Consider the following 25226-nt stretch of genomic DNA (forward strand, 5'->3'; position numbering starts at 1 on the left):
TTTCAGTTAAATTCATCGTATAGTAGCTGGGCATTTGTAAACCAGCAAATAATCGAACTAACCATTTTTATGTAATTTGCACATCAAAGCTTATGTAACCTTTTGTGCATTCGGTTCAAAGAAAGTGACAGGAGAAGTAATGACCCAAAGGTAGGTATTTCGTTATATAGATTTTTGTCGCAGTGTCATTGTCATTGTGTGTAACACTCATCATCAGCTTGTTCATGGTTAGATGGAAGGATAGAGTAGGAGCGTGCAATGAGAGAAGATAGGCTCTTGGACATGACATCCGTACGAAGAGTGACCAGTCGCTTGCCATAATCTGGCCTCGACAGTGCTTTCCGCATACCACTACTCGGACTCCCCTCCAGTAATTACTTGGCAAAATATATGGAAGTGAGATTGCGCAGTTCATCGGGTAGCCTCCTTACTAGTAACTGGGCATTTGTAAACCAGATGACAGGTTTGCATCGTGCACTGATTGGCGACTTTCTTGTGGCCCACCGCATTAACTGATGTTGCCTTGAAATTGGAGGAGAAAATGGAGTGTGCGTAAGGACTTCCAAAAAATTCTTCCAGTATCAAGAATTCAAAAGATTTCATCAACATGATAACGGACATAAATTTGTATCTCACAGGTAGATTATAGCCTAGACGCGTAAGGACTTTTTTTTCATTTTGTAAAACATGTTGAGTGTTTTACTCGTTGCAAAATATAAATTGAGTGCATTGAACATGCACTCAGGGCTCCATCTTCAAGTTGAGTCTGAAGATGGGGAATCTTTACTTGGCTATTTTTAAGAGCGTTTCGATAAATCAGCGGCAATAAATAAATAAATAAATATATCTGTTAATTTTAATAAATTGTTTCAATGAAATTCATCAGCTCTGGTTTCTGTCGGCTATTTTAGAGATATGCACTCCATATGCAAATTAAAAACTAAAAAATAAATAAAAATAAATGGCTTAAGGATGTGTTGTAATACCGAATTCTATCACGCTACACACATTTAATTTGACATGTTTATTTCGGAATAGAAAATCTACCTGTTGCAATGCAGCGGCAGTTTCTGCGTAACTGGAAAAGACCTCATTTTGGTCCGATTATCCGAAATTTTCACATCATTTATTCACATCAAATCCGTTAATAAACTTTTGGGGGTATTTGCGGAGGTGGTGTGAGGGAACTCCTCCCTTATGACTCTTCCGCATTTTGGGTCACTGTTCTGACATTTTCAAGTCTGTACTTGAAAATGTTCAATGCACCAGGTTGGTTCTGAAGAGGGAGTCCGAATAGTGGTATGCGGAAGGCACTATCGAGGCCACATTATGGCAAGAATACTACAGCCTCCCCAGCATCCCCAAAACTAGGCTTTCTCTTTCTCTCGTTCATGTTATTTTACACTCAAAAAAGTGTTAACTATGTAAAAATCCCAAATTTGTCCATGCTCAGACTGCGGCTCACTTGTTTGGGGTGAGGCACCTAAAACTTCTTTAAAAATTCTTGACGCTGTCCAGAGGAGAGCAATTCGGTTCATAGACTATCACGCTGTTACGGATTCACTTCAAACTCTATCTCTCAGTCTCACTGTTTCAGCTCAGTCACTTCAATGGTCATTGAAGTGAATGAAGTGACAATGGTCATTGCTCCACACACGCACACACGCATGATCTTCAGTTGCACAAGATCTCACAAAAGCAGATTGTGAATCTAACAGTCAAGAATCTTATCGAAATTCAAAGTTCAGCGGCATAGAATAAACGTTTTTAACGGAAAAACGTCACTAGCTGTGAGAAGTCGCTATGCGTTCAGTTCATCGTCTGGTAATTGGTCATTTGAAAAACAGTAAATAATTGAAGTAACCATTCTGGAATTTTATATCGAAATCAATTTTTATGTAACGTTTTGTATAGTATGGTTCGAAGCAAGTAACAAATTAAGGATGAACCCAAATGTATATATTTCGTTAAGTATTGTAGATTTTTCGGTACTTTTTAATCTGAAATCTCTTGTTCTTTATGAACATCTAGCATGTGCCGTGCATTTTTATTAGAAAACAAAAAAAGCAAAATTTTTAAACACAATCTGTGTTTCTTTTGTATGCAAATTTATATTTTAAGGGAAAAACAAAGAATGATTCATACGCTGAATATGAATTATGAAGATTGTCCATAGTGTGCTTAAAATCATGCAAATGTATAGCTTTGTAGTATACTTACCAATAATGTTCTAGTATTAGAATATTTTAGAATGATTCGGTAGTGGTGTTTACGAAAACTGTGGCAAAATAAATATGTCGACTAAATATTTCAAATGATTTGAAATGGACCAACGAGACGAGTGCAATGAATGTTTGTGAGGATGGACATAATAATTGGCACGATGATTAATAATTGTAACAGTAGTATTCCAACCAAAAAAAAAAAAAAAAAAAAACGAAAAATAAATACATCTAAACCAAATCAGCTTTCACCGTGAAGCATACCCGATAATCAACAATATTAATTAATATCCCAAGACAACTCATATTCTGAAAAATAAACCGCCTTAACATAAAACAACTTACCATTCTGTGGGATTTTAGAGAAATGTTTGTACTCCTTGTATTCATCATCTGGTAGAAATGTCTTGTGGCGTTTTCATATTGAACTTAAAATTATACACAGTAACACTACATTAATCACATGTATAATATCTTTTACAAGCGCTCATTATTATTCTAATCAGTAAGCTGTGTATCTTAACGACTTCTTCAAATAGCTTCACGATATCTCATTAATATTAACTATCTCGACAAGCATGCTTATCAGGGCTGTCAATTTTTTGAAGTCACTTAATGGTTAACTGAATTTAGCTACACAATATGCTGTATTAAAAAGACATTTAAAATTTCAAAGATTTTATCTTTCTTTGTGGAGGTGTATTTGGGGTGAGTTCTGGACAAGGCTCTATTAAAGCATTTTTGTGAGAATTTTAGGCCTCATGAAACCTGAATGTCTCCACTTTCAAAGGTCCTCTAGAGTTACTGTCGACAACTTCAGAATATTTTTAATACATTACAGTATCCTCTGTACAAGGCTTGTGTAGCTAAGTGGAAGTGGCGCTTGTATCCTCTGAGCTAGGTCGCCGAAAGATAGACTTAATTTCAAGTTTAGTTGCCGACTAGACTTGAACTTAAGTCTATCTTCTGGGATAGGGGCTAGCCTAAGTCGGAAACCGGTCTAAGACTTTCTTTTACTAGTTCTCGAGTTAGTCGATTCCTGGCAAGGGCAAGGTTTTTTTTCTTCTCCACGAAACTCGGGAGGATTTTCGTCCGTAAACTCAAGAAAATCAGCTCTGGAATCCACACTATTTCAGACAAAAACATATCATGCTAGGGTTAGGTACCAAGAGATGGTAGCACTTGTTTGCTAGTCTCTTCATCGGTTGCCGATTATAATTAGTATAGTCTTGAGCCAGCTACATCTGATTGGTTACCAGTGGAGTCTGAACTGCCTACTCAGTCTTCAAAAGCTAAATAGGATTAAAAAGACTCGCCTATGCCATATAAGGGAATAAAAGGCGTTAGATGATATATTTACTTCTTTTATTACAAATTCGTCTTCATAGCTCAACCACCTGACTTTCTTGAGCCATTTATATTGGAAAGCATATCTTATTTGGTTCTTATTAATTATTTTGTACCATTCCATTCGCTTTTAGTGTGCGGCATTTTTCGAAATTATTATGTGAAATTAAGTATTTTGTACTTTGTTTATTGTTCACAATGAAGAGTGAATTCATATAACTTATCCATAAAAGTAATTCAGTAGGAAATTGAAGTAAAACAGTTGACGAATACCGCAAGAAATTAGTTAGTGCTTGCTATAGAACAAGACTCACTTTTTTCACATATAATCTCAGTCATATGATCGTTCCCAATTCACCTTTTGAAGATAATGGTATTTAAAAAATAGCGATATTAAAAAGCCATTGCATTGCGGAAAATGTTCAAGCATATAATTTCACCAAGTAAGCTTACGCAAATACTATATTTCAGCTAAATTTTAATTAATAAAAAATTGTAATTGTAATTACATTATAATTACAATGCAATAAGAGGAGAATTTATTGCCTTGGTGTCAATATGTTGGGACCTCAGGTTGTAGGCATTATGGAGACCTGGCTATCAGAATCAGACATACTAACTAGTATCGAGTATAAAGGATACACTATTTTTAGGAAGGATAGGCAGAATAGGAGAGGATGGCACGTGCTGCTAATGATACCGAATGACTTGAATCCAGTGAGTGTTGAGACCTATGATTGTAATACTAGTAACGGCATTTCATGTGGCAGTGGGTTTGGAGCCATCTGGTGTGAGATAGAATCTAACAAGGTCAAATATGTAGTGGGGCATTGGTACAGACCTGGTGGATCGGTCGCTAGTGATAAAGAAATGTGTCACCAAATAACGATGATGGAGGCGAAAACGAATAATCATAACGGGAGACTTTATTTATCCAAGCATTGATTGGGTAGCAGTAAAATCTCATGAGAAGAATGAAACTGGATTTAATGAGCTGTTGCGAGAGAACTTCCTCAAGCAGCAAGTGACAGAAGGAACTCGAGGTCAAAGCGTGTTAGATTTGTTTATAGTGTCAGAGAGCATTTCAGTTAAAGTCCTAATATTCTGCCTGCGGTTGTTGACAATGATCATGCGATACTCACTTGGGAAGTGACTAAGTTTATGAATGTTCCATTCAGAAAAGATTACATGCTGAACTACAAAGCAGGAAATAAGACCAACTGAGGAGTATATTGAGTTCAGTGGAATGGGATCGGTTGCTGGATGGAGAAAATATCGACAGTGCATGGGAAGCATTAAAACAATACTTAAATGATGCAATATCAGAATATGTCCAGAGAGTTCGAAGAATAAATGGGTAGGAGTCAAATGAATGCGTAATCTTATTAAAAAGAGATTCTTAAAAACCGGATGATTAATTGGAAGGAATACCGTGTGCAGCAGGCTAGGAGAGTCACAACTATTGTACGGAAAACTTGTTCAAAGTATTAAAAGAATACTGGCTCTGCAAGATAAAGAAAATCCATAAAAATTCTATCGATATTCTGCAAGTAAAGGAAAGAATGAATATGAAGGAATAACATTTTCTAAATACAACTCAAAAGATAATTGTATTGTTGAAACGAACTCTGACATGTAAAGTTAAGGAAGCCATTTTGTCTCTTTACAAGGCCTTGATAATACCTCACTTGGACTAACTGTGCGCAGGTCTGGGTTCCTGGTTTCCCTTTTTATTCTGATACAGTGTAGAGGGTGTATAGGAGTGTGTTAAAAATATCATGATTGTGTAGTACTGATTATGAACATAGATTGAGAATTTCTAGACTACAGACACTAGGAAACAGGAGAAAGAGGAATGATATTATGAAGACTTACAAACTTCTAAAAGGGTCATACAGGATTTCTGTTTATAGACATTTTCATTTTGTGGAGACCGTGGAAAGAACAAGTGGTCATTTCTGGAAGCTGTGAATATAACCCTAAGAAGCGGGTGAGTGCTAGATTTTTCTCTAACAGGGTGGTGCGTGACTGGAATGGTTTGCCATTAAATGTTGTGAGTGCAAGCAGTGTGAATGAATTCAATAATAAGTATAATAGCTGGTGTATATAGTATGTGGCCTCCCTTGATGAGTCCCTGACTCCATAGAGGTCTCTCTCTCTCTTAATAATAATAATTAGTAGTAGTAGTAACATTAATTATTATTATTAACTTAGCTTCCCAACATAGCAAAAAAAAACAATAAATAATAACCAACTGGTGTCATCCTCAGATAAGCTTACATATAAGCTTCGAGGATGAAAGTTGAGAAATTACATCTCATCCAAGACAAAAAAAAAAAAATTATGCATCATATGTAACTAAATGCATGTAAAGTACGTATCACATGAAAACCAATGTATGTAATGTATGTATTATATGTAAACAAATGTATGTAATGTAAGTATCATATGTAAATAAATGTAAATAACTGAAAGTTTATTTTTCACTTGGTTAGACTATAATAAATTTAGTTTAATCCTTTATCCAAGTGTGAGCAAACAAAGCTTATGCCTGAAAATATTGGCCCTTCCCTTAATGCATAACATTATACATATCCACAAGGAGATGTGTTTTGCATTATGGGAGATACTGGGATAGGAGTGATGGTAACTTGCTCCACCTTTGCTACGAGTTGGTCGGTGTTGTACTACCTTACCCCAGTCCTGAAGATATTTTCATGCGCAAACTTTGCTTGCTCACATTTGGATAAAGGATTAAACTAAATTTATTATAAATGTAAATAATGTTGTATCATATGTAATCAAATGTATGTAATGCATGTAATAACTGTAACGAATGTATGTAATGTAATAAAAAAATTATTATTATTATTATAACCTGAAGTAATCTACAAAAATCAATGAAAGAGTAATTGTGTATCTTTACCTTGCAATGATTTAATCAGTGCTTGCGAATGTAATTTATATTCTTTATATACTTTTATGACATTTTAAAGAAAATTAGTTACTGAACGAATAAATTTAGTGTTCCTTAAACTTCTTTCTTTCAAGTTTTACCTGAATAGGTTAGTAGATTATCAACTGAAATTACTGCAGGAAATATAGGGTGAAGACGGGAAGATATACAGTAGAGTGCCCTCCCTCAATGAGTCCTTGGATTTACATTTGTATGTTCAAATCCCACTACAAAATAAGGTTGGTGAATGTCTTTAGGTGCGAGTTGAATTTCATCGACGGTTATGAGATTATCGCTGCTTATTGGATGCCAGCAGTGGCTTGAAAAAGTTGAGTATTTCGTCTGTAGAACGAGTTTCCGGATTATGTAAAAATATAAAATAATAATAATCAATAAAAAAGAAATAATTTGGTAGCTGTTTTTATTTTTATTTTATTTAACTTTATTAATTTTATTATATATTTTATTAATTCTTGTCTTAATAGGAGTGTTAAACAAGTATTTGACGTGTGATTCCAAGGAATTATTTTACATTTCCAGACTCACCTATATCTGGCATTCATTAAACAACATTTCCGATTGTTTTAAATCGTCGTTATAATGGACTTTTTAATGTAAAGGCTATTGTCAAGCAACATGTATAAAACGTACAGCTGTATCTCGTATACAGCTGTGTTGGATACTCGAGTTGTAAACACGAGCTTTGTATATAGTGTTTTAAACCCTTAAATAATTTTCCTACTGTCTTAAATATTACTGTGGCTCTCTCTACACCATTCCCATGAAACTTAGGAAAAGTTCGCTCGTGTAAAAATTTATATTGCAGTTCAAAATTGTACACATTAGAATTTATCTTAGGAAGGTTTGCTACTCGAGAACCTTCATATTTGCGACATTCAAATAAAAAAAAAAAAAAACTCTCGAGTAGCGGTGTTGTAAAAATTCTGTACGCGTCTTGAAAGATATAGCAGTTTTCATTAAATTCGAGCGGTTCTTGGGTTACGTACTTATAGACATATGCTTTTGTTTGGCGTGATTTTTCAATTATAAATACAGAGCGATCAAAATTAAAGTGTCCCTGTTTGAGGCCTCGTGGAGCGCCACCCAGTGATATGAATGGTGCGAAACTTTGCAGGACTTCATTATGCATCATGCAGAAGAGATACGTTAGAAAAAAAGTAGTTCAAAAATTCACCATAAGAGACCTGTGAACAACAAATGCATGGAATTTGCATATCACGCAACTCAACAGACATCAGGAGGGTTTAAAGAGATGGATACGGGAGTTTTCTCCTTCATTCTGGTTGTCAATACGTCCACAGGGACACTAATCTTGTCCCAACGTGATTTGTTCGTGAATTTGTGCTACCTAAACAACCGCAATGCTGTTCCTGCACTATACGAATTTCGTCGCCTAAACAAATGTCGACGAGGTCCACTTTCTCCATTGGCTCTGCGACGAATGATTGATCGTTTTGAAAAATAGAACGGGATCGGGTGGAATTAGACCTGGAAGTGGTCGCAAACCAATCAGTTCACAACAACCGAATGAAGTTGCTACAGCCGTTGTGGGGCAGGTCATGAATAGCAGTGCTAGTTCCTGCGTTTCACGTGCTGTATCAAGACACATGGATCTGCCTCACGCAACTGTCTGGAAAATGCTAGGAACGATTCTGCATTTATACCCATTCAAGATAAACCTGACACAACAGATGCACCTGCAAGACTTTGAAAGTCGACTGACATTCGCGTTAACATTCCTTGCGCGAATGAAGTTGGAGGCTGCTTGGCCGTGAAAGAGTTTGTGGGGAAAATGAGGCTCACTTTCATTTGAACGGGGTATGTGGTAAACAAAACCAATATTGAATCCAATAAATTCCTTTGCATTCACTCAAAGTTATTTTTTGGTGCTGGTTTACACTTTGTTTATTATTGGACCATTCTTCTTTGAGGACATTCGCCAGTCGGTTCTTGTGACCTGCCCAGTTACTGCCGAGAAGTATCGCGAAGGATGTAGTGTGTGTGTGTGTGTGTGTGTGTGTGTGTGTGTGTGTGTGTGTGTGTGTGTGTGTGTGTGTGTGTGTGTGTGTGTGTGTCACAGCTACATCAGTGCCTATGTCTGGATTCAGTTATTTTCATGCAGGATGGGGGGCCCCCTCCACACATCAGTTGATACGTACAGGAGGTTTTTCGAGAACATTTCACGGAAGAGAGAATGATCAGCAGTACATTTCCAACAGCATGACCGCCTTGATCACTTGATCTGACCCATTGTGACTTCTGGCTCTGGAGATTTCTCAATGGCAATGTTTATCGGGATCATCCTGATAACATTCCAGTGCTGAAAGACAACATAACGCAGCATGTGAACAACATCAGGATGCAGTTTGTGGCATACCGGAAAAGCCAGCATACAGAAGAGTACAGCCGTGAATGCATAATGGATGTGAATAAAATGTGTTATTTATGCTTATCGCGCTTTACATCTACATTCGGGGTACAGCATACAGTTCCCTTAGTGTTGAATTTTGGAATTACTTTTTTCCCCTTCAGATATCGCTTCCGCATAAGGCACAATGTATTCCAGCGAAGATTCGCAGCATTTGGATCACTGGATGACTCTCCACAAGGCCTTAAACAGGAATTCTTTAATGTTGATTACAGTGTTAATTGCTAAAATGGGAGAAACCAAAGCACCAATTGATAGCCCTTCATTCTGTTCATAGTAAGTCGTCGACTTGGAAGAATTTGTTGTCTGGAGAATATTTAAAAACTAAACAGTGCAAAAGTTCTTCCAGAAGCAATATTTTATCTTCTCTGGAAACACTGGTAAAATGACTCGTTAAGCGACTAAGCTCGATAATATATCATATCACTCATATGCAAAATGTTGTCCGTTGCCATACTGATGAATTTTTTGGGGATCTGAGGTATGAAGTTTGTTTTTTTTTGTACTAAGCCATTAGAAGTTTCGTTAAATTCTCAGCCAGGTAATAATATCCTGGAGAATGACCATTATTTCAAACAAACCATGGTTAGCCTAGATAAAGGAGCTATGAAAATAGAGCTATGTTATGACAGACATTACACACTACCAATCAACGATGAATCATGTGTACAACATCGCAAGGCGATATGCATATTAAGCTTAACAAGAATTTCATCAACATCGGTTTATCCATTAGAAACGCTTACCTATTATTACACAAATATTTTATCTACAGAGTGTCCCAAAAGTTGCCATACATAGGAAAAATTAACAAACTCATATTATATATTATATTATATTTTATAGTTTTAATATTTGTATATTTATATATATTTTTATATTTTTTATACTTTTTATATTTTTTTAATTTATGTTTTGTAATGATTATTCTGTAAATAAAGGTACATTTAGCTACAATTTCTCGTTTTCCATATGTATGGCTACATTTGGGACACCCTGTATTATAAATCATTCTCCTGCTTTTTTTTTTTCAAATTAAAAATATCCTCAATCCTGATGAAGTACTCAATACAACTTGGAATTAAATTATTTTTAGTTCGTATCTTTTAACTGTAGTTTACACTAGAGCTAATATTATGAACATTACAAACCACAGAATCGTGATGTCTGTTCTAAAATTGACTTGTTATAAGCTAGCGTTAATGATAATATAACATTTGAATTATTTACTATTTAAAAAACGCAGTAACGTAAGCTCTCTCTCTCTCTCTCTCTCTCTCTCTCTCTCTCTCTCTCTCTCTCTCTCTCTCTCTCTCTCTCTCACACACACACACACACACACACACACACCTGAATGTGCACACATGTACTGGATGATCCGCAGAACAGTGCCTAAAATATAGCCATTGTTCTGTTTAAATCGTCATCGACATGACAACATCCACATTCTGGTTTTGAAACAGAGTAGCCTGTCATATATGGGAATGCATAGATTATACTTACGATAAATTAGGATTTTTAATTAATTAATTAATTAATTTTTTTCTCGCAAAAGAGAAAAACTGACATTATATCCTGTGTTGCTTTCGCTGAAACGAAATGCTCCCCAGCTAACTGGCATCTCTCATTTTAAAAATATTTCAGATCTGATGATATAAGATGGTGATTATTTCCTTCCTTATTTTCTTGAACTGAATATTCTAATTACATTATTTAATCAGAAGAAGTTAATGTAATCTAAGTGATTCCTATTCAAATTCAGCTTAATTGCCTTCTTCAAGAAATCCTATAATTATGCAGTGGACCCCCATTTTGATATTGGTTTCTAAAAATAATTACTCCGCATTAAGAGCTTTTTATTTTATTTTAATCATATAATTTCGTTTATTGAACACGTATTCTGGCATTTTCTGGATATCTCTTCGGCTATTAATTTTTTATTCCGTGTCACAATATTTATTCTGATATTCATTACAAACCAGTTATAACTGCTTTTCGTTTAGGGGGAAAACATTTACTCTTATCTCTGACACGTGTACTTTAATATAGCATTGAGATATCTGGGAAGCTATATAAATTTTCCATTAAATTGAAGGCCGCACTTATGACTTATGTAACTTTGAAAGTAAGTATATTATAATACTTTATATTGTTATGTTGGGTGCACTTGACAAGGAAGTATTCAAAGGTATGTCTTTCATTATGCAGAAGTTCATTCTTTTTTTTTATCTGAAATCGCATCTTCTTTATGGAGATTTCGCATGCGTCGTGTATTTTTTATTGCACCACAACAAAATATATATTATTTTAAAGATAATCGCTGTTCGTTTGTGCGGAACATTGCATCATAGATAAATATAATTCATAGTCTGAATATGAATGATTACGATTATCCAAAGAGTATTGTTTTTATTATTATTATTATTATTATTATTATTATTATTATTATTATTATTATTATTATTATTATTATTATTATTATTTCGGGCGACTCCAGGAGTCCTTAGACTCATCGAGGGAAGCTCTAAACATCATGTCCACACAACTATGCGATTACATTCTCACAGTATCTATCATACTTTGTATTGAACTCGTTCACCGTCATAGCACCCGCAATAGACTCTGGCAGCTTATTCCACTCATTTACCACTCTAAAAGTAAAGAACCCAGCTCTAACACCCCTGCTAACCACACTCTTGCCCAGCTTCCATAGGTGTCCCCTAGTTCTCCCACCACCAGTCCTGATCTCAAAAATATCCTCTGAATTAATCCTATAGAATCCCTTTAGCAATTTGAATGTCTCAATCATATCTCCCCTCCTCCGCCTATCAACTAGTTTCTGCAATCCACAAATCTTCAACCTGTTCTCATATGATTCATTCCATAGACCTGTTATCATCTTAGTCACTCGCCACTGGATCCTCTCCACCTCCTCCCCATCAAGAAGGAACCGAGGTGACCAAATCTGGGCACAGTAGTCGAGATGAGGTCTTATCAAGGCTCGGTACAGAGGTACAATAACTTGCTTGTCTCTGCTCGTCAAGGTATTTTTCAATAACCAAGTGAGTTGATGAGCTGATTTAGCTACTTTTGCAATGTGCCCCCTAAATTTCATCTCCCTATCCACCAACACTCCCAAGTCCCTGGCCACAGGGACTTGGGAGTGTTGGTGGATAGCATAGCCTTAGCTATGGTAAATAGCATAGCCTTAGCTTAGTTGGTGGAAATGCATAGCCTTACATTTTGTCACATTAACTTGACATCCATTCTCCTTAGCCCAGAACTCCAATCTATCTAAGTCATCCTGCAAGACTTTGACATCTTCTGCATTCACTATTTCCCTACCCAACTTTGCATCATCAGCGAACAAATGAATTGTTCCACTTAGATCCTTCCCTATATCGTTAATGAACAGATTAAACAGCAGTGGTCCAAGAACAGAACCCTGCGGCACACCACTAGTCACAGGCCGTCTTTTGGACTCTACTCCTGAATAAACTACTCTTTGATTTCTCTCCATCAATCAACCACCTATCCATCTCACCAATCCTATATCTATTCCCATATGTTGTAGTTTACGGATTAGTATTCCATGTGGTATCCTGTCAAACTCCTTTGCCAGGTCCAGCAGTATCACTGTAAACCCATTTCCCTTATCTAGTTTAGCCGTCACCTTGTTATAAAACTTGAGCAAGTTACTGAAGAATGATCTACCCTTCACAAAGCCATGCTGTCCCCTGTACAGTATCTCGTTTTCATCAATTCATTCCTGTATTTTTCCCTTGACTACTTTCTCTAAGACCTTGACAACGACTCCTGATATGCTGATCGGTCGGTAATTTGCAACCGTAGTCTTGGATCCTCCTTTATGCAGCGAAACTATTTTCCCCTCTTTCCACACCTTCGTGACTAAACCAGACCTGAGACTCAGATTAAACAACATGGTCAAGGGCACTGATAATTCTTCAGCCGCTTCACGCAAGACCCTTGCCGGTATACCATCCAATCCCACAGATGTGTTCACATTAAGGTTCTGTAATAGACTAGTCTATTACAGAACCTTAATGTGAACCTTAATACACTATTCCCGTATAAACTAATGGTTCCTTCATTTTTTCAATGTCACCACCTGGATGATATGCTTTTGCAAAGTGCGCGCTCAGTAACTGCACTATATCGACTGATTCAGTGACCTCCTTACCATCGTCATTCCTTAAAATCATTTTGCCGTGTACAGTTTTTTTCTTGCTTGCAGCATATTGAAAGAACTGTTTGGGATTCTCTTTTGCTTGCAAAGCTAGTTTCCTTTCATAATCCGCTTTTGCTTTTTTTTACCACGCTCGTTACCTTTCTGGCCTGCACTTTTTACCGTTTGTGTGTAACATACACTTACGAGATAAAATTGTTATATATTTTATTATATATTATAAAACCCTCAAAGATCTTCAGGTAAATAAGCACGATTCGAAAGATATGTAATTAATATTAACTACTTTGACACAGCAAAATAAATTAATACATTCCTGTGCAAGTGATGAAGAAACATCTCCATAGATCAGTTGGTATAGATGAGATTGTATAGGATTTCTCCCAGAAACTCAGATTTGTCATTTTTCACAACTGTGAACACACATCTATAGAAAGAGGATACTATCTCCGAGATAGAAGAGATTAAAGCACCACAACCATATATTTTATTGCACATTATGGATCTCAGGTATCGATTCATAATAATCAATCGTTTAGATGGGGATGAAAGTTTACAAGACAGCTGACATTATTATGTTTAATATTAATAACACTGTTGTGCTTATCATTATTATTATTATGCATAACTATAAGTAATTAAGAGAGGGAATTCACCTAATTAAGATAGAAATAAATTATTTGATACGAAGGCAGAATTCTCAGTTTTCTTTCATGATCACATCATCGCAAACAGTTAAAGTTATTCCATTTTTATTTTTTATAAAACAGGAATTCTGACGAATTGGGATGAGTTTGGTGTGTTTAAGCCACGGCGGACCAACCTTGATTCCAAGATCTTGATATTTAGTCATTTTTTTCCCGTTCTTTGTTGTTAGTGTTGTTATCACTGGGTACTGCGATATCAATAATCCAAACCTGTCGATGTTCGGTAATTGTGATGTCAAGTCTGTTGTGTTCCAAACGCCGATCACATCTCCGAGATAGAAGAGATTAAAGCACCACAACCACATATTTTATTGCACATTATGGATCTCAGGTATCGATTCATAATAATCAATCGTTTAGATGGGGATGAAAGTTTACAAGACAGCTGACATTCTAAAATATGTTCAATCCAGATAATTTTTACTGTTTCGTTTTCCAGTACTGTCTTTATTTTATGCTGCCGCCACCAGTTATCAGAAGTAGGAAAACCATATTTTTTGCACAGACGCCAATGAATTATTTTGGCTACTTGATCATGGTGGTATTTAAAAGCAATTTGGCCTATCTTGCTGCAGGCAGTGATCAGATGGTCTAGTTTCATCTTTCTGATCGCATAATCTGCATTTATTGTTATTATTGATGTTCTCAATTTTTACTTTGATTGTATTAGTTTGAAAGGTCTGTTCTTGAGTTGCTAGAATGAATTATTCTGTTTCTTTTTAAAAAGATCCACATTGTAGCCATAATCATGGTTATGTCAATGTGTTTCTAAGAAATTGGCAGTGAAGACTATTTTTCCAACTCACATATCGTTTATTTTCCTGTTATTTATTGTAATTCAATTTATTTCCAATTGCTTTTGGAAGGCTTTCTTGTGAAATGGTTTGGAGCAACTAATCAGTGTTATTGTCGATGTAAATTTTTAAACTAATTTGTTCTTCTTCAACAGTTTTCTTTACTTGCAGCAGACCCCGTCCATCTCTTCTTCTTGTTAGATACAGTCGGTCAACACAACATCACGGATGCAATGCATGATGCATAGTCATGATCTTACGAGTTTTGCGGTCCAATTTGTGCAGACCTCTTTTGTCCAATCCACTATGCTAGCTGCCTATAGGATCACTGGTACACCACAAGAGTTCATTGTGTTCATTTGTGTTCAATCCATTATGTTTTGTTCTCAGAATGTTCCTGACAAAATACGAACCGTTCAGTAATGAATCTATTTTTTGTGCCAATTTTCCACATATCTTCAAGTCATCCATATAGAGCAGACATGAAATTTTAATATTACATTTAGGAATTTCATATCCAAGTTTGGTTTTCTTCATAATAATAGAAAAAGGTATCAAAGAAATGTTGAAGTGTAACGGTGACAAGAAATCACCTTGGAAACTTCCAGGTTTAATGCTAATACTCCGAATCGTTCTTTGTTGAATATTAAAGTTGTTTACTATGATTTCATAGCAGCAGGCAGAAACTAACACATGTTTCTACTGATTCCACTATTTATAGCGATTTTAGAATCCAAGAATGTGGGAGGGAATCGAATGATTTGTTGTAGTCTATCTATGCATGTGTTTAAATTCCTTTTTCGTCTTTTTGAATTTCGTACCATCATTTTATCAATATGAATCTGGTCTTTTTTGTTCCTCTAAATTTTTTTAAAATTTCTAAAATTTTTTAAAATTTTTTTAAAATTGCCTTTTTGTTCATTCGGATAAATCTGATTATCTGATAAGTAGTGGTATACGGAAATTGCTATGATTGAAAGTGAACTACTTAAGCGTAGTTAGCAGGCATGTTATTGGAGGACAGTTACTTGGGTTCGCATCCTTATCCTTATCTTTGATATAGAAAAATGTACCCAAATATCATCCAGTCTTCCACTAAGCCTGATTGCAACAAATAATTAAATTGTTCCGCGAATCGGCCATATAACTGCTTAGATGCTTTAGCCAAAATCCATGTAGTTCGTCTTTGCCAGGTGCAATGTAGTTTTTTTTTTCATTTTTTAGTTTGTGCACTGATAATTTCTTTAGTAATAATGACATTTTGCATTTGATTTATTTCATTTCTGATTCAATTTCCTTAATCCATGAGGCATCTTCATTATATTCCATAGAATTGTCCCAGATTGACTTTGAAAATTCGATTTTTTTTTTTTTTTTTTTTTTTTTTGCGAATGCATTTGTAGTTCCCTGCAGAGATTGAAAGAAGTGATGTTGGTTCAGTCGAAATTGAATATTTTGTACATATTGGTTAATTCTTCCTTCATATCTTTTAATTTTCTGTGCAGTCGAAATAATCCTTTGCTTTAGTTCTTCAGTAACTTCTGCAATTGTTTTGTTGACCAAATTATACATATATTTATGAGTTTTTTTATGATGCTATTATTTGTCAGCCTTCTGTAAGACTTCTTAAGTTGCTCAGTTGCTCCCAACGTGCAGATTGCTTCATCTTTTGGGTTTACAGTTTGCAGTCAAGCTTCATTGTAATGACACAAGCGGTGCTGTATAAGAGCTGATTTGCTTTCTTTAAAGTTTTGATTGTGATTGTTTTATCACAACATTTGCGTTGTGATAAAACACATATGTTTTTTACCTTGCTTTTATGTAACATTTTTAATATTGGTAGTCTTATACGGTCATCTATGGAGTTCATATGGACCAAAACAATTTCATTTTACACTGTACTTCTGTCAAAACATTCTGAGTTGTGTCGTTAGCTTCATGATCAATCAGTAAGCTGAACTTCGAAGTTAGATACATCTATCACCTGATGATTTGATATTACCGGAGATGTTGGTTTATTACGTAGCTCTTGCAGCTCAAGTTCCGCGAATATTTTATGACAGGGAAAATGTAATGTTTGGTCAATAAGCCTTTGTTCTCTTATTGCAGATTTTAGTTATTTTTGTTTCCAAAACATAAGTATGCACGCGCATATGCACATATGCATTCCAGTTTTTTTTTTTATTTTGGTGTTGATCTGTAAAAACATTTCATAACTTTCCTGTTACCATCTACAGTCTATTTTTTACGTTTGGTTTCTTTCAGTCACATTTCAGCTTCCTGTCTTGGTTGTCTAACAAGGAGAGCGGTGTCCTGTAGCCAACCTATTGCGTGATGCCTAAGATCCCATCTGAAGCCCTTGATGAACCGGGAGTCGACTAATCCGATATGAATTTCCTTCTGCTTTCACCATTAGGGGATGGAACACTGTTAGTCTTAATCTTGAGATCTCCTCAGTAGAGATCTGTCTGACAAGATTGGGCCTGGTAGCAGCGCTATTGTCAGCACAGCTCTCAACATCCCCACCCGCTACGACAAGACCGTGTTCTTTGGGGAGATAAAAATTAATATTATACAATATAATATCCATTGTATAAGATTATACGAATATTGCAACACTAAACCAACTTAACAAGGTAGGCCTTTCCTGCCTGCAACCTCTATCGGATTGAACGTTAGACTCATTTAAATACTTAGCATTCAATCAACATTCAGTCAATACACTTCACTCACCTATTGCTCTCCATGTAAAATATACTCTTGATCCTCTTATTCACCAGTCCTTTGAACAAATATCAAGATGGTCTTGGTTCTTGTCCTTTTTTGTAGCACAATCTCAAAAATCGCTTTCGCATCAGTTCGGTAAATAATATCTCTCATCTGTTTAAAGCCTCAATCATATAATCAGTTCTATCTGACAAACAATAGTCTAGATGAGATTTAATTAGTACTTTATACAATAAAATCTCTAACAATTTATCTCTGTGATTAATGTTACTGCTTCACGGTATCGTCTCAAATTAGTTGCTAAGACAATTAAAATCGCATGCTTTCAAATCCAAACTTCGTGATTCTCGTGTTCACCCAACGCATACTAAGACTGAAGAATACGAGAAATTGAGTTTGTAGACTAATTTGGCAACACTGAAATCGTCTGTGAAAATCACCCACTTTCCGCTCACTAAGTTAACTTTCCTAAACAGTTCATGCTCTTCATCTACATTGTTTGGCTATGGCAGAAGATTTTCATTTCTATTTAGATGGAATCACTAAAATACAAAATTAAGGAAAATGTTTGAGAATGACAAAGCAATTATTCATTTAACTTAAGTATAAAGAGCTAATAAGCTTCATTTCGGCAATGAAAACATTACTTAAATTAAGGGGATATTAAATCCCACATAGTTTTAAAACCGAATAAGAAACTCAAAAGATTGGAATCAGAGAGTTTCTTGCCGAATATAATAAACTATAAAGTATCAGCGACACTAGCGTTAGCCAATGGAAGTGATCCTAGTACGTAGTACAATACCGGATATAGTTTACTATATTCGGCAAGAAACTCTCTGATTCCAATCTTTGAGTTTCTTATTCGGTTTTAAAACTATGTGGGATTTAATATCCCCTTAATTTACGTAATGTTTTCATTGCCGAAATGAAGCTTATTAGCTCTTTATACTTAAGTAACTTAATGGTTGCACCTGTTTGGAAAACTCGTTCGCAGAGTATATAAGTTCTTTTCGCTATACACTTTGGCATTAGGTCTAGCTACTCACTGATGAAGCCTCAAAAAAGGCTGAAACCAGTCTGGGTAGTGACCTCCCTCCATAATGTAATAACAGCATACATTTCCTAGGAAATGTGTTTTTACATTATGGAAAATACCTAAGAATAGCGATCTGAACTTCCCCCACCTTTGCAACGAGTCCTCCGGTATTGTACTACGTACTAGGATCACTTACATTGGCTAACGCTAGTGTCGCCGATACTTTATAGTTTACTATGTTCGGCAAGAAACTCTCTGATTCCAATCTTTGAGTTTCTTATTCGGTTTTAAAACTATGTGGGATTTAATATCCCCTTAATTTAAGCAATTATTCATGTCTGGCCGAATTTGGTGAAATAAAGATAAATGAAATTAAGAAGCTACGACTGTTGACAACAAGTCGATACAGAGTTTGCTTACGACAGTATACTGTATTTGTATATTGACACATTGGACTAACTTTGCCATTATACGAATGAAAACAAACCTTTACGAACACCAATTTTAAAACTCGATCTCTTAACTATCCATTATGGGGCTCTCAAGCGATGTTATATTCATCGCTACCGAAACTCAATCCGACTTATTTTCACAAAAAAGAAAAAAAAATCCATTTTTTGTACATTTACTTCGGAAAACTCCAATTTGTAAAGACGGCAAGATTTATTTCATTTTTTGGAAAACTCTAATTTCACAAAATACTTAACCGTATCAAAATCTTTTCGTCCTCAGCAATCAAGAGCTTAGCTTTCTCTTATTTAAACATCACTTCACCTCTGAAATATTAATTCTGCAAATCACAAAGCGACTACACATATGATATGGTACTCCCATAAGAACGCGTTCAAAATTTCTTAATGCGTAGGAATGAGAGAGAAATTAGGTTCATTAATGACCTATTTCTTACCACTTCTCTCTCTATTATGCAAGCAAACAGCTGGGCCTTTTCCACATATATTAATATAGTAACTGTTCATCGGAATTTGCATAGCTAATCTCCGTTTATTTACCTCTAAATTTGATATACAATACGTGAGGTGAATAGGCACAATCAGGTTACAGTTCGACTTCAATCGCACAGAAAAAAAATTCTTCCTTTGCTTCACATTCATTTAAATGATAACTACTGTTATCATTTAAATAACCACCATGGCGAGCAAATCTACACAAATGGCCCCGAGTTCGCGGCGTCCTTAAATGGTACAGGGGTGCGAAGAATCTCCGGGTTCAAAATGGTGCGTTCACTAAAACTAGGAACTTGGAATGTTAGAACCTGTACGAAGCAGGTAAGCTAAGAAATGCTATTCAGGAAATGAAAAGACTTGAAATTGAGATTTCCATGTACCACTCTGGAAGTAGTGAAAACAACCATCAAAATAGAGTTGGAATAATATTAAACAAAGATACCAATAAGTCACTGTTGAACTTCATCCCCTACTCAGATAGGATGATGTTATTAAAACTAAAAGGTCAACCACAAGATATTAATCTTATACAGGTATATTCCCCTACTGCTGACAAGAGTGATACCAAGATCGAAGAATTTTATCACCATTTAAAAGAACTAATGAAAAACAAAAAACACATGATATTAACATCGTCATGGGTGATTTCAATGCTAAAGTTGGGAATGGTAGAAGTGGAGATATAGTTGGCGAACATGGACTGGGAAATGAGAGAGGAGAACGTCTTATTCAATTCTGCCAAGAAGAGGAGCTAACAGTCACAAACACATGGTTTAAGCTACCATCCCGAATAATAATACAAATATATTCCATAAAGAGCACAAAAACATATCCTAGTGCGGATATTGCTTCTGATCATAATCTACTGGTGACAGTGTTAAAAATTAGACTGAAAGCTATACTTTAGAAACATCAACAAAAAAGGTTTAATTCAGAAAAGTTAAAAAACCGAGAGATAAGAAACAAATTGAGTCAAGATCTGAATCAAGAGGTAGCACTTATCAAAAATGATGACATCATGAGGGTTGATGAATCATGGAACAAATTAAAATCTATCTTCATAGAGAAATATACCAATACCTTGTGTCCTGATAGAGCAGTAAAAAAGAAAGATTGGATAACTGACGAAATTCTTTCTCCAATGGATCAACGCAGATCATATAAAAATTACAATCCATCAAAATAGAAAGAGGTTCAAGAAATTATTAAAGGCAAGATCAAAAATAAAAGAAATCTGGATGAATGAAAAATGTAGAGAAATTGAAATTCTACAAGAAAAGCATGACAGTTTTAATCTACACAAAAAGCTGAACGAGACCTCAGATATATTTAAGAAAAAATCTATGTGTCCTTCGAAACAAAACGGGAGAAATAATATCCGAAAAAGATGACAAAATACAAGACTGGGTGAAATATGTAGAAGAATTCTTTTCTGATAACAGACAGAACCCAGAAAATACTAATGAACAGATGGATAGTCCATGCATTCTAAGATGAGAGGTAGAATGTGCACTGAACTCAGCCAAATATGGTAAATCCTTAGGCCCTGATAAAATACCAGCAGAAATAGTAAAGTTATTAGAAGGTGACAACATTGCTATATTAGTAAAGCTATTTAATAAGGTCTACGATAGAGGCATATTCCCACAAGACTGGTTACAGTCGACTTTCATCATGCTACCTAAAAAAGCAAATGCGAAAATTTGTCATTCTAAAGTCATCGCATTTGCGATGACTATAGAATGATCAGCCTAATGAGTCATATTCTCAAAATGTTTCTGAAAATAATTCAAAAAAGAATATACAGAAAATGTGAAGACACCATCAGTTCGGCTTTAGAAACGGTTTGGGAACAAGAGAAGCTCTTTTCTGCTTTCAAATCTTATTCCAAAAATATATTGATCAAAACAAGGAAGTATTCATTTCCTTCATTGACTTTGAGAAAGCATTTGATAAATTCCAACATACTAAAACGATTGCACTATTAAAGAGAATTGGATTAGATGGTAAAGACATCAGGATCATTCAAAACGTATATTGGAACCAAAAGGCATCTGTTCAAGTTGATGACATTATTACAGACCCCATTAACATCAAACGAGGAGTAAGGCAAGGATGTGTACTGTCACCTCTTCTTTTTAACATATACTCAGAAGCCATATTTCAAAAAATCTTAAAAGGAAGAGAAAGGGATTAATGTAAATGGTGAAATCATCAGTAACATCCGATATGCTGATGACACAGCTCTCCTGGCTGACAATATTCAGGATCTTCAAAATCTTCTGGAACTAGTGAATTAAGAGAGTGAAAAAATGGGATTAAAAATAAATATCACCAAACTAAATTCATGGTCATACGCAAGAAACCAATTCTTTATTCAGCACTTTCTTTAAATGGGAAACGAATAGAAAGAGTGACAAAGTTTAAATATCTCGGATGCTGGTTAAATGAAGAAATCAATCCAGAAATGGAAATAAAAGTTAGAATTGAAATGGCAAGAAAACATTTTCTCCTGATGAAATTAACACTGTGTAACCGCAACTTAAAATTAGAGCTTAGAGTACGCATGGTTAAATGCTATGTATGGTCTATACTGCTGTACGGTGCAGAAACTTGGACTTTGAAGACAACATCAATAAAAAAACTTGAAGTCTTTGAGATGTGGTTATACAGACGAATGTTAAAAACCCCATGGACAGCAAAAACGTTCAATCAGGAAGTACTGGAACAAATGGCGAAATCACGTGAACTTTTAAATACCATGAAAAGGAGAAATTCTCCATATCTTGGTCACCTACTTCGTAATGAAAAATATAAAATACTTCAATTGCTTATAAAGGAGAAGTTAAATGGAAGAAGAGGACAAGGAAGACGAAGAAAATCTTGGCTGGCAGACATCAGACAGAGAACTGTCATGAGCTCTGAGGGACGGTTTAGAGTGGATGAGGATTGCTCAAAATTTGTCAAGGTGGTCGCTGACCTCCGATAAGTGATGACAATAAAGAAGTTACCCTTTAGAACAGCTTCTTAGCTATGAATTTCGTACACATATCTCACGATCTTGAAATTCAGTGTTAATATATTACCACCTTTATCTCCTTTTAAGGGATTATTATAACAGTAACTCCTGTCTATCTCCCAATTAAACTCTCCGAAGTTAGCAAACCAGCAGATTGGAATGTGATGCAAACGTAACAAACAAACGATTCTAATGAATAATTAAAAGTAGTAAAAAAGTGGATGCTTGCAGCTAAATGATCAAGCATTAAAAAACATATCAGTCTTAATTATCTAAATAAGCATTCCACCATTAATGAAAATATAATAATAAACTAGTAGTTTCATTTGCTATAAAATTCCTTTTGTTACTTGCAGGTTAGAATGGATTTCGCATTATTCCAGAAGATTGCCACTAGCTGCATAGGAATCATATTAAACTCTGTATTGTTAATTTACATACTAAACTGGCTAGCTCACCGGCATCTGACTCTACAAATCTTTAAAAACTATGGGATACCTGGACCAGAACCACATTCCTTTTCAGGTAATATGTATGAGCTGCATAAAGCTGACACACCAAATCATGCAATGTCCGAGTGGCAGAAGACATATGGAAATATTTATGGTTTCTACATAGGAGCTAACCCACGTCTATACGTAAAGGATCTGGACATTTTAAAGTCTATTTTGATTACACAAGCCCATAACTTCGTCAACAGGCCGAATGTTTTTCCAGTGAGTAAAGATATTGCTCATAGCATATTATTTCTCCAGAATGAGAAATGGAAAAATGTCCGAAAAGCTTTATCTCCTGCATTTACTACTAACAAAATCAAATATTTGATCCTGATTATGAATAAAAAAATTGATATTTTCATGAACTGTATTAAAGAAAAGTCAGAGATCAATGAAGCGTTTGATATTCACCGTATGTATAAAACCTTAACACTGGATATAATTGCTGAGAGCGCCTTTGCAATGAAAGTCAAATGTCAAGAAAATATAAACGATCCCCTGTTTATTGCAACAAGAGATTTTGTAACTACAGCTAATAGTGTTATCCTTGACATTGCCACTATGTTTCCTATAATCGCAAAAGTTCTCTTCGTACTCCAAATGTTCACGAAAAATGGAAGAACGATATCGACAATTTTATCTAATCTGAAACAAGTTATTCGATACAGGCGAAATAATTCTTTACAGCACGGAATAGACTTTCTTCAGTTAATGTTAGATTCCGTTTCAGAAAATGATCATTCAGACGATTCTGATGGAGATAAGTACTCTCTCACCGATCAAGAAATTGTTTCTAACACTTTTATTTTCCTCGTGGCAGGGTATGAAACAACTTCAACGACTCTTGCATTTACGTCATATATGTTGATTAAGCACCCAGATATTCAAGAAAAACTTTATCAAGAGTTTGCTAGCCACCTTCCTGATGGAGTAACCCCAACATACGATGATGTCCAGAATTTACAATATCTGGATCAGGTTCTTAATGAAACCCTGAGGCTTTATCCACCATTGGCAAGTTTAGTTGAGCGTGAATGCGCAAAAGATATTACTATCCACGGACAAATAATTCCGAAAGGAGTCTCCATAGTTGCACCAGTATGGGACATTCATCACGACCCAAACATTTGGCCTGATCCCTGGACTTTTAATCCTGACAGGTTCTCGCCAGAAAACAAAGCTGAAATTAATCCGATAGCATTTATGCCTTTTGGTGCTGGGCAGCGTAACTGTATCGGAAGAAGATTTGCTCTGTTAGAAGCTAAGCTAGTTTTAGCAAGACTTATTCGAAGCTTCAAATTAATTGCATGCGAGAGAACCGATGATCCCATTCATTTAACTTGTGTGTGTGTGGCTGTTGTAACTCCTACTAATGGTGTATACTTAAAAGCACTACCCAGAACATAATAAACGCCAAACTTGCATTTCGATGCAGTTTCAAACTGAAGTTCTAAAAATCATCGAAATTTCTTCACAATTGTAATGCTTTATGAAGAGATAATTTTATTCCTAAAATCATGAAAAAAAATGAATTTTAAAAAGTCTAAGGCGACCAGTTCAATAACTATTTTGTAGTTAAGATACTTACGTAATAAAAATTATAACAAAAAAATCTGCAGCTTAAGCATATAATACATTCTGTCTCATACGACATTAATAAAATTATAGCTGTAGCCAGTGCCGCAACTAGATTTTCATGGACTTTGTACAAGAGTTTATTTTTCCCCTCTTTTTTTTTTTTTTTGGAAAAAAATTAAAACAAACAAATATGATAGAAATAGATCGGTTAAATTTTAACTTTAAAATTTTAATTTTTAATCCCAAGGCGGCAAAATTTAAAATTTGAAAATATAATTCTGATTATTTTTTGATACCCCATTTTAGGCCCCCTTCGTCCTAGGATCTGTACCTGTGACCCGCCTAGTTACAATATTGGCTATATAGCCTTAATAACAATGAAAAATAAAGCTGTCTCTTAAATACCATTAAAATTATTATTGTATCTTGTAGTTTCAATTTTTTTAAACTACTATAGCTTGATCGACTGTAAATTTTTAATGTGCATCTCACCCGCGAAAGTTGTAAACCGAAAGTCATTAAGTCCCGCAGGCGAGCTAAGGATTAGCCAGTGTTTGCAGTGTTTGTCGAGTAAGTTTCTAGGCCAGGGGAAACGCTGTTCGAGAGAGAGAAAGAGAGAATATATATATATGTATACACATATATGACACTTTTTCATGTTTCTGGTTTTCTGAGGAAAGCCGGCCTACTATCAGTTCGAAGAGCAATTCGGGGGATTC

General features: G+C 35.3%; 1 protein-coding gene across 1 annotated transcript; it reads left to right on the forward strand.

Annotated features, from left to right (window-relative positions):
• LOC150096352 (cytochrome P450 3A2-like) lies at positions 1-24482 on the forward strand. The gene is made up of 2 exons (XM_090409409.1): positions 1-150; positions 22789-24482. The coding sequence occupies exon 2, from the start codon at positions 22795-22797 to the stop codon at positions 24334-24336; it is 1542 nt and encodes a 513-aa protein (XP_090265535.1). The 5' UTR covers positions 1-150; positions 22789-22794; the 3' UTR covers positions 24337-24482.
• The last annotated feature ends 744 nt before the right edge of the window (positions 24483-25226 follow it).

The sequence above is a fragment of the Typopeltis vanoorti genome, chromosome 19, assembly GCF_054136105.1.
Source record: "Typopeltis vanoorti isolate ZY-2024b chromosome 19, IOZ_Tvanoo_1.0, whole genome shotgun sequence".
NCBI lineage: Eukaryota > Metazoa > Arthropoda > Arachnida > Uropygi > Thelyphonidae > Typopeltis > Typopeltis vanoorti.

What these genes read in the sequence shown, in the direction of transcription:
- LOC150096352 (XM_090409409.1), top strand. Translation starts at nt 22,795, where the DNA reads ATGGATTTCGCATTATTCCAGAAGATTGCCACTAGCTGCATAGGAATC.